Genomic DNA, 10,633 nt, shown 5'->3' with positions numbered 1-10,633 from the left:
AGGAGCTGCTCACGCTAAATGCTCCCGTGCGGCCAAGGCCGCCTCCACCAGAAACAGCTGCTCACGCAAGGTGGAAGGCAGTGGTCGCCATCTCCAGGCAAGAGAAACACGGGCTGGCTTCCCCTGCCCATCCCCGGGAGACCCCAGGCAGAGCTGGGACACTCACTCAGCTGCTTCTCCTTTACACCTTCTGGGCAAAGCAGACAGACGGAGCATCTGCCCCAGGGGAAAGACAAGCCAAGCCAGGATGTTTTCTAACGCACCCTGCAACGCCCGAGTAGCCCTGCAAAGGAAGAGAAAGGCCTCCAAGTTCACAGATTCTTCCTCACCAGCAGCTGCTGGTCAAGGGAGCCCGAGGAGAGCAGGAGGGAAAGGAAGCAGTCGGCCTGAGCCAGCCAGCTCCCAGAAGGCCATAGCTTTCCATTTGACTGTGTCACATCCCATCCCAAACGTATCTATGACATGAAGCAGTCAGAGATACATTTCACCCTATAAAAGTGACTTCCTCCCCACCACCGCATCCCTATACGAAGCCTAAAGCCCTCCCTGCTATGTCTTGCAGCTACAGATACAGCCAGCGGACTGGCATGGGGCCATGCTCAGCATTAATATCCTTCCACACACACAGCCCAGCTATTTATAGACTAAGCCACATTGCAATCTGCCAGTTCATAAATCAGTAGCATGGACTTTTGCAAAGTTTGACATGAGACCAGTGACCCAGCACAACAGCTGTCCAAAATAGATTCTGCCAGGAGGATCCTAGACATCTCTCCCCAGAGCAACAGGGGGACGGGTAATTCCTCTTTTATAAAAAGGTCAGTGCAACAACAGGGTCCTGTGCACATTAAAATGAATGGCCTCGCTCCCCCCGTGCAACAGAAGCTCACTAGGAAAGGCATTTGCATCATCTTCGTCTCAGTCTTCCTGGTAGGGGCTCAGTTCAGTACCAGCTCAGCGCAAGGGAAGGGTTAGCCAAGGCCAGCCAACATCCCAGCTCCAGCTGGTGTGGTAGCAAATAACTAGAAACACCCCAGTTATTTCTCATGCTACAGGTTAGGCTTCTTTACAGGAAGATGCTGAAGCCCAGCACGCGGTCAGGAAGTATCGCATCCCACGCAGCTCCGCCAGCTCTCCTCAGCACTGTCGCCTTTCCTGGTTACACACAGCCTGCCAAAGCACCCGAGCTGCTCCCGCCGCCCCCCCAGCCTCCTCCACCTGGCCTAGAGTTTTTAAGAAGCCCATTCTCCTTCAAAGGGCCAAACAGCCAGGGGAAAAAAACCCCAACAAACCACCTCAAAGCAGACACACAAACACCTTCAGGGACCAGCATCCTTTTTCTCAACCCACTCTGAAGTAGAGACCCCCCCCAAATCTCCCTCATTCAATAATCCAGTCTACCAGAGCTCTCCTAAACCAGTAAATCTCAAAACCTCAAAAGACAGAGAGGAACAAGCTTTCTGAAGCAGCCCAGCCAACCCCCATGCCTCCTGCCCCATCTTTATGACTCTTCCCACCTCCCTCCCACAGCAGCTTTGTCCCTGTGCTGGTCCCCAGCCTGTAACGCAGGCAGGCAGAGCACCAGGCAGGGTGCATGCAGCTGTTAGGGGTTTACACCGAGCACAAACTTTCTCCGCTTCTTTCTCCTTAACCCCTTCCAATGGCCTCAGCCTTATTCCCACCTCGGGCTTCACCCTAACTCAGACGGCATCAGTCCAGCCACAGCCCCGGTGCATCTTCTCGCAAGGAATGGCAGCATTTTAGTATCAGAAAAATGGGAAAAGAAACATAACCCTGAGAGGTGATGCTGTGTTTGAGCAACAAATACTCCTAAGAATTAAATCACTGTCCACAAAAGGCTACTAAGAGCAATTTGGTCAGTGTGAAGCACAGGCCAAGGAGCGTCTGAACGCCTGCATCCCACGGCCTAACCCAGTTCATGTCGGCACAAACAAAGGCCACCAGCTCCCAAACGCCCGCTGTGCTGCAACCTTCTCTGTGCGGCTGTCTCCGACCTCGCTGCCCTCCCTGGGCCTCTCTGCACCTGATCGCGGTCCCTGGCCCACGGGTGACTCTGCAAAACCCTCTGAAACCCCGTCGTCGGTGGAGCTATGGGGCTGGAGATGAGGGCGGCCGGAACGGCTCTGCCCGTGTGAGGTTACCGAGAGGGGCCGGGGTCCTCCCTGCCCGGGGAGGCCGGGCGGCATCTGCCCTGCCGCTGCTTTCGTGTACGGAAAGAGCAAGCCGGGGCGGGGGGGGGACGGACTGGGGCCGGGGGGGCTGCCCGCTCCGGGGGCTGCGCGGGGCCGCCGAGCTCTCCGCTGCCCGGGGGCGCTGTGCGGGGCCGGCACTCAGGGCCCGGCCTCGGCCCTCAGGCGCCGAGTGCGACCCGCCCCTTCCTCCGCGCCGCGCCGAGAACCGGGAGTCGCCGCCGCCCTCCGCCATGCCGGTGGGTGCCGGGCCGTGGGGCGGGGGGGGCGGAATCGGGCGCTGGCTGGGGGCCATGTGGGGCCGGGAAGGGCCTGTGTGGGGCCGAGGGGGGCTTGTGTGGGGCCGGGGGACGTGGTGGGGCTGGGCCCGGCGCCAGCGGAGACGGAGGGGCAGGGAGGGCGCTGCCCGGTACCGGGAGGAGCCGGCGGGGCTCCGGCAGCCACCGGGGCTGGGGCACACGGGGAGCCCTGCCCGGGGACCTGCCCGGCTCCATCCCGATCCCCTCCTTCCCCGCACACCAGCCCTCCCCCCCGAGCACGCAGGGCTTTTGTAAAATAAAAATCACGAAAATGCTAATTACACTGGAAAATGCTAATGGGAACCGCCATCCCTGAACTCTTTTCCAGGGTGAATTGTGCCTGTGAGGGTTTTAGTCTCTCAGTGGTGGATGGCAAAGGGTGGTTTTGAATAGAAAAAAATGTGTTGTGGGTAACTAATAAAAAACAGCTTTTCTTTTCTTTTTTAAGGAAAGTAAAAAGCATGTGCGGGAAAAGGAAATTAGGATCCGTCTGGTGCCAAAGGTTGAGCGCCATGATTAGTGTTACAGGCAAGCACGCTTACATTGACCCAGTATCTCTCACACATAGTGAAGATAACGCTGGCGCCCTGGTGGAGTGAAGGGATGAAAAAACAGCACTAATGTTTCTTAAATTTCAGTTTTGTTGATATTTTTAATGCGTTTATTATGTTGGGGACCAGAGGCCTTGTAGACACAAGAAGAATAGGACGGGCAAGCACCAAAAACCTTGTAGACTAAGTCAGGACAGTGGGTTGCTGGAGGCGGGGGACTTGCTTCTCCTCCCCAGGGCAAGTGGAGTGAGTCCAGCAGAGGCCACAACCTGCGCTGACCTTAAAGGTGGCCCTGCTCTGAGTAGGGGCCAGACAGTCTCCAAAGGCCCCTCGGGATTATGCTGTGAGGGACAGCACAAGGGTGCCATAGGGAGGAGTACCGGGAGCTCTGGGATTTGCTGAGGATCACTTAGTCTACCTTTTGGCTAGGGAGGATTTACACCCACCTCCCCAAAGAAAAAGGCAAGGGTGGAGGACGAGTGCTCATGGTGTGTTGCCAGCTGTGCCCTCCCTGACCCCTCGTCTGCCTCTTTTCAGAAACACGAGTTCTTTGTGGACATGACCTGCGAAGGCTGCTCCAATGCGGTCAGCCGTGTCCTGCACAGGCTGGGAGGTGAGTCAGTGCTGGGAGTGTGGCAGCCAGCTCACCGGAGCAACGCCAGCTCTGGGGCAGGACATCACTGCCCTGGGGTAGGACATCACTGCCCTGGGGTCCTCTGTCTTGTAAGGGTAACACTGTGGGTAAAAGCTAAAAGTGGCTGGTTGGAAACCTCTGCTCCCCGCTCTGCTCTGAGCTTGCTGCTTAGTCAGTAATGAGTCACTGGTGGTTAGCAGGGCTCCTGTGACCCTTGGAGAAATGTCAAGGGAGAGAGAAGCTGCTGTGGCTGCAGGTGGCTCTGAATCACCAGGGCCTCATCCTGAACCATCTGGGAATGGCACTGTTAGACCCCTGCTCAGGCCCCCAGAAGGAAGGGAGGTGGACGTCCTGCCAGGCATTGTTCCCAAGGAGGCCTGGGGTATCTGTGGTGCTTCCCTAAATGTGTCATCAGGAGTCACAGTGAAGAGTTGCTGAGCAGAGCATTTAGTGGTTGCCTGTGCAGCCTGTTTTTAATACCACCTGGAAAATTATAACCCGTGTCTCCTTTATGCTGGTATTACCAAGAAAGAAGGATCTGGCCTGCACTCACCAGTTGTGAGGACCTGTCATCCTGCTCCCCTGTCCTCACCGAGTGAGAAGAGCTTTCCTTCACCAAGGTGAAAACCTTGGGGCTTCTTCCAAAGCCCATTACCAGGCTGTAGCAATCCCACTTCCTCTGTGTGTGATTCTCAGCACCTCCATCACTCTTAAATGTGCTGACCAATATCAGCCTGATGTGATGATGTGGCAGAGCTCTCAAACCTGATACATACATACCTACAAGTTTTGTGAAAATATATGGCCAGATAGAGACTTCACATCCAGTTACTTTTGCTGGGCTGAGAGTGGCTTACCACTGGGAAATCCATATGAGAATGTTTTTTTTCCCTCCCCCTACTTACAGCTGTTAGCTGGTGCCACCACTGAGGAAACCTGTCCTGTCCCTGCCCTAGCCCCTACACTAACTCCCTCGTTATTGCCCATCCATGCTAAACCACAGCACAAACTGAGCTGCTTGGAGATTATGGTGGTTATTTTCAGCTCAGCTCATTCCGGTTACTGTGTGAGTGATTGTGCTGATCTAAGTTGGGGTGAGCAGATTAAAGCAGTTGAGAAACCGTGGTGCCCAATGCAGATCTATAGGAGATGTGACTTCCTTCACACCAGAGCTGGCAGGACACCAGTTTGGTTTTGCTGGCTGGTGGCAATATCAGGGTTTGCTGGCAGGAGGCACACGTATGTTGGACTGATGGCGTTGACAGCATGGCTTTTACCTGTGGAACTTGTTTTTCCCTTCCTTGTAGGTGTCCAGTTTGATATTGACCTGCCCAACAAGAAGGTGTGCATTGACTCGGAGCACAACATTGACACCCTGTTGGAAACCCTAAAGAAGACTGGAAAGAATGCTTCCTACCTTGGGGAGAAGTCTGCACAGTAGCCTTGCCTGGTGTGAAGAGGCTAGGTATATACCAGGTGTATGAAATGCTGAAGAGAGAGATCTGAGCTTTTTCCAGCTCTCCCAGTAAAACAGGCTGCTTCCTGGGAAGCACAAAGTAGGAAAGACTTGCAGGTCTAGCTTCAGCAAACCCCTCATTTGGAGAAGCAGCAGGACCGCGTACAGCCAGCAGCATTTCTGTTTGGGACCCCTTAGCTACTCTACAAAGCCCATGTGATCCCAACCATGGTTGTGGTGGAGAGGTAGAATGCAGCCTCTGTGCCATTCCCAGGTGAACCTAGAGTTTGCCAGAGCATATTGTGCATGAAAACAAATCCCAGAGAATTCACAGCTGACCAGAGAGAGTGGTGGCCCTCAACAATACCAGGGAGGGTGATGGGACACAAAAGACCCCCTCTGGGTACGTGATGCAGGGGGTTGGTTTTTAGCACAAGGACCTCCAACATCTGATTCTGTTGATATGCTGTTAATCCTCCACTAACCTCAAGGATGGAAAAAGAACAGCACTCTGCTACCCTCATGGACATAAAATGTTGGGTTTCAGAATAGCTCCCAGTGCACACAGCCCCTGGCCAGCTGGACATCTATCCCAAAGACAACCTGATGGTTGCAGCCTGTCAGTTTTCCTAGAGTCCCAGCACTATGAGGACATGTACAAAACTCTTTCCTGACTCCGAAATGTTTTCGCAGACAGGATTCATTTTCAGTGGAAAAGAATGAAGTAAAAGGAGAGGGCTGCCTGCTCACTGCATCTTAGTGTCCAAGATTATTATATTGCATCTTTTAAGAGCTTGTTTCTGTCAGCGGAGCTTTCTAATCCAATGACATTTTTTTAAAATGGTCTAGTCTGATCATCACAAATACCCAGCACAGATGCACTAAAACCAGTTCATGCTGATTTAATTCCCAGTCAGTAAATTAAATCAGGGATTTACACCAGCAGGAATTAAACTGATACAAGAAAGAGCTGAGCTCATACTGATGTGTGTGCGCGCAATAGATCTGCATTGTTTTAATAGACTGATTTAACAGAACAGATTTAAAATCTGCAATTTGTATCATTTGAGCAAGCTCTCAACGCTTCTTAGAAATTGTTTAAAATCATAGCTTTAATCAAATAACATTGCTATTTAAAACAGAGAGAAACATGCTCCAAATTGATTAGTGCCTCAAATAGTTTTCAGCTTGTAGTATTGACTGCAGAGCTGTTTTCAACTTGCGGGGACTGGTGGACCACATCTCAAATGCCTTCAAAAGTTAACCGTTACAGCCAAGCCAGTCTCAAATAATGTGGATGTGTCTCCTTTTTCCCTGGCCCTGTGTTCTCACCACTTCCCTTGTATTACATCAAGGCAGCTAGGGAGTCCCTTCAGCTGGCCAACCTGGCTGAACATTTCTGTCCATGCTTTTGTTTTCCTATTGGATTTTAACCAAAGTTATTTGACCTACCCAAGGATCCTAAGATCCAAAACAAAGGAGAGGGTTGACTGGACTACCCTTGCTAGTAGCTTGCTGCTAGATCACTTCAGCTGTCATGGGAAAACCCACTAAATTTAAGTTTTACAGCACATTTCCCTCCATAGGGAATATTTTTAGGGGTTCATCTACAAAAGGAGGGAGGGAAGTTGCAAATCACTGGCATAGACCTAGGCTTTCCTTTGGCTTGTGACCGGCAGAGGGCATCTTTGTATAACTTTATCTCCTCTGTGCCTTGGGGTTTTTTTCCCCCCTCTTTACTTATTTCTTTATTTATCTATTTTGCAGGAATTCAAACATGACCAGCAAAAAGATGGCTTAACTGTTTGCATATCTTGCTCTGTCATTTGACCTTTACTACCCTGCCAGATGTCGGAAAGCAGAGGGCTGGCAGGAGGAGACAGCTGCATCTTGGGCTTTAAAAGTGGAGAAATCTAGAGGAGGAGGTTATGTGCTGTTTCTGGTCCCACAGTAAATCGAGGCGCTGCTTCTATCTTTCAGTGCATGTCTATGTGTCTTGTGTGTCTTTGTACTGCTTTGAGTGGTTTTCTGTACAAGAGATGGCTCTTAGGGATGGGAAACTACCCATTACATGCAAGACAGGTCTCCCAGGAAATTGCACCTATCTTTAGAAGTTGACTGCAATCTCTGCCTGAGACATGTCTCAGGGGAACTGAGCTTGAATGTCACTTACATTCAGGGAATCTGTGTCTTGGCAGATGTCTTTCCATCACAGAGCAGACAAACTTTCCATTTGGGATGAAGGTGCTAGGAAGAAGGGACTCTTGCAGCCCCCGTAATTCAAGAATAACTGAGTGTCCCTTTGAGCTAGATGGGGCCATGAGGCAGAAGTCACTGGACCCCAGCAACACAGTGGACCTCACAGGCCAACCACACTGCAAGTAGGAGCAGGGAACACAGACTCAGCCTAGGTTTAGTACAGTGCTTTTCAGGGCACAGCATGACTATATAAATCTGAGGAATCATTCTGGATCCTGGGCCCAGCTCAGGACACCTGGATCTGCCCCTTCCCCTAGCAGGTGTTCCTCTTGCTCCCTTTCCTGCCCACTGACAAAATTTCAACCAAATGGGTAATAGCATCATGGGGCCCTGATGCTGGGCAGGATCCCCAGGTGCTGCATGCACCCACAGACTCAGTAGGAGAATGCCTGTGCTGATGAGAAATGAAGGGGTGGAGGAAGGAGAGGGGTGTGAGATTCTCTCTGAGGTCTTGTATTTCTCAGCCCAGTGACCAGCGTTAGGGGCTATACTGTTGATTTGTCTAGCTTCCATCCATTTAATTCAGGTTTTCAGCCCAGTGAAAGGATTGCATGTGTCTGTCCCAGTCTGCTGTCTCTTGTTTCCACTGGGGGGTGTTTCCCATGCCTACTATTCACGTGACTTGTTCTACAGAGAGGAAAACTGACGAAAGTCTGAAGGAAAAGGTTACTCTATATTTAAAGAGACTTTTCATACTTGTACATTGAGATTACTTTTGACATAGTTGCAATGTCTTCTTTCCTAGAGAGGTTTAGTACTTCCAAGTCCTTTACCATTGATCTAAAGCACAATTAATTGCTGTAGTTGCACTTGCAGGGGCTGGAGACACTTCGAGGAAGGTATTGCAGACGCATTTTATTACTTTTTAATTTAAGGGAAGCTAAAGGATAGAAGTCTAACATCACTGCATTACTTTCTTGCATTAAAATCTCCCAGTGGCAGGAAGTTTCCAGAGCCATGGCCCAGAAACACAACCTATTTCTGCTTTCTGCCAGTGCACTCAGATGCACGACATGACGCCTCCGGGGTCCTGGGTGAGTGAGTGAATCCCTTTTCCTAGCCCCTCCCTTGCTGGTCTGAGCTGGTGTTTGCCAGTGTTAGTTAGTTATTGCTTTCAGCTTCCTCCCAGGCATGGCCAGTGCCTCCACCAGCAGCTGGTTGCCCAGTGGCTCTGCTCTGGTGGCAGTGGGCTGGAGGAGGACATGTGCTGTGTGTTTGGCGTGGAGGTGGTGGCACAGCTGGCCTCAGAGCTAGCAGTCCTCGTGGTGCTTGCTGTCTGCCAAACTGGCAGGCAGGACTGGCAGTGTTTGCCCGCAGAGGATAACTCCCAGTCTGTCTTGCTGTAAACCAGGTTGCTCGTCCTTGATGTCAGGGCTGCAGCTTATGCTATCCACGCTCCCCCGGCTGCTCTGCTCCCCTCTCCCTGCTCTGCTAAACCGCCTGTTTTGGTTAGAGTCTGCTTATCTCAGAGCCAGACAAGGAAAGGTTTCTACCCAGAACCAGCCAGGAGGTTTGTGCCGATCCCTGAAGTCTCAGCACCCATCTGCAGGGCTGCAGTTTCCTCTGCCATTCAGCGCGGGTGAAGGGGCTGGATGCTGCTTTAAGCTCTTGGCTGGTGCAAAAAAGATAATAGAATCATAGAATATCCTGAGTTGGAAGGGACCCATAAGGATCACACATAAGGATCTCCACACAGGACCAGCCAAATCAGAGCATATGACTGAGAGCGTTATCCAGATGCTTCTTGAACTCAGTCAAGCTCGGTGCTGTGACTTCCCTGGGGAGCCTGTTCCAGTGCCTGACCACCCTCTCAGTGAAGAACCTTTTCCTGATATCCAACCTAAACGTCCCCCGTTGCAGTTTCATGCCGTTCCATCAGGTTCTGTCACTGGGCACCAGAGGAAGGAGATCAGCGCCAGCCCCTTCGCTCCCCCTCGTGAGGAAGTTGTAGGCCATGATGAGGTCTCCCCTCAGTCTCCTCTTTAGGCTGGCCAAACCAAGGGACTTCAGCCTCTCCTCATACGTCTTCCCCTCTAGACCCTTCACCATCTTTGTTGCCCTCCTTTGGACACTCTCCAATAGTTTTATGTCGTTTTTGTACTGTGCGCCCAAACCTGCATGCAGTACTCAAGGTGAGGCCGCACCAGCGCAGCGTAGAGTGGGACAATCCCTTCCCTAGACCGCCTAGCAATGCCGTGCTTGATGCACCCCAGGGTACGGTTGGCCTTCCTGGCAGCCTGGGCACACTGTTGACTCATGTTCCACTTGCTGTCAAGCAAGACCCCCAAGTCCCCCCAAAGATGTTGCAGCTTTGGGTGCAAATAAGCTGCAGTGGTGAGCTGTGGTCACCCTGAGCTGGCTGCAGAGTGTGGTGGGAATACATGCTGCCCAGAAGGGAGAGGAGCGACCCTTCACAAAGCCTGTCCGGAGTTGGAGCAGAGATGTCCAGGCTGGGGGCTCTTCCCCTCCTGCTCCCTGCCCGGGGCTTTGAGAAATGCCTCTAACTGTCCCTCGCAGCAGGCAGTTGTTACGCTAGTCTGCTCTATGCTGCCACTAGTTCTTAATGACAACCCTGTGTCATTTACAGCCCCTGTAATTTCCCTGTGTGCGCAGCATGGCAGGAGCTGGCCACAGCCGCTTCCCTGAGGTGTCCCTGCCACTCACTTTCCAATGGAGCCTGTGTATATGCAGGGTTTGTGGGCTTTCACACCTGATGGCTCTTGGTATTTAATGTCTTGCTCCTCACTCAGTGTCCCAGAGCAGAGGGGACAGGAGGGTGACAATTCTGTACAGGCCACCTCTGGTGCCAAGAGGATGCTGATGGGAGTGAGCAGTTGGGACAGCACCAAGGGCTCCTGTGAGCCCTGCTTCAGCCTTCCATCAGTGGCCCCGGTGCTCAGACCCTCCCATCGCATCCCTCTTCCTTTCCCCTGGCCCTGTGGGGAAGGGAAGGGAGCTGCTAGGGTTTCGTCTCCAGCTGAGAGGAGGGAAGTGCTGTGATGGTTGCTAACCCCAGCACTCCAGGCACATTTAGTGAAAATACCAAAGAATCGGGACAACTCCTGTTAGAGCAGGGCTGGAGGATGATGCCCAAGCTGCTGCTTGTTTTCTCCACCAAAAGCCCATCAAGACAGCATCACGTGCGTTCCCCCATCAACCTTGCAGGCTTAATCAGGGGAACAGGGTGTTTCAACCAGACCAGGCAATCTGCAGCACGCTCTCTT

General features: G+C 52.2%; 1 protein-coding gene across 1 annotated transcript; it reads left to right on the top strand.

Moving 5' to 3' along the window:
* The first annotated feature begins 2,291 nt into the window (after positions 1-2,291).
* On the top strand, positions 2,292-7,134 carry ATOX1 (antioxidant 1 copper chaperone). Its single transcript, XM_054841587.1, has 4 exons — positions 2,292-2,449; positions 3,598-3,673; positions 5,002-5,159; positions 6,918-7,134. Exons 1-3 carry the CDS (start codon positions 2,444-2,446, stop codon positions 5,133-5,135), a joined length of 216 nt encoding a protein of 71 aa, XP_054697562.1. The 5' UTR covers positions 2,292-2,443; the 3' UTR covers positions 5,136-5,159; positions 6,918-7,134.
* Positions 7,135-10,633: the final 3,499 nt, after the last annotated feature.

This window comes from Grus americana, chromosome 14, assembly GCF_028858705.1.
Source record: "Grus americana isolate bGruAme1 chromosome 14, bGruAme1.mat, whole genome shotgun sequence".
NCBI lineage: Eukaryota > Metazoa > Chordata > Aves > Gruiformes > Gruidae > Grus > Grus americana.
The sequence above is the reverse complement of the archived record's forward strand: the minus strand, read 5'-3'. Positions and strand labels throughout refer to the sequence as shown.

What these genes read in the sequence shown, in the direction of transcription:
- ATOX1 (XM_054841587.1), top strand. An exon ending in TGTCCTGCACAGGCTGGGAG is followed by an intron (nt 3,674 to 5,001) that starts GTGAGTCAGTGC and finishes CCTTCCTTGTAG; the next exon opens with GTGTCCAGTTTGATATTGAC.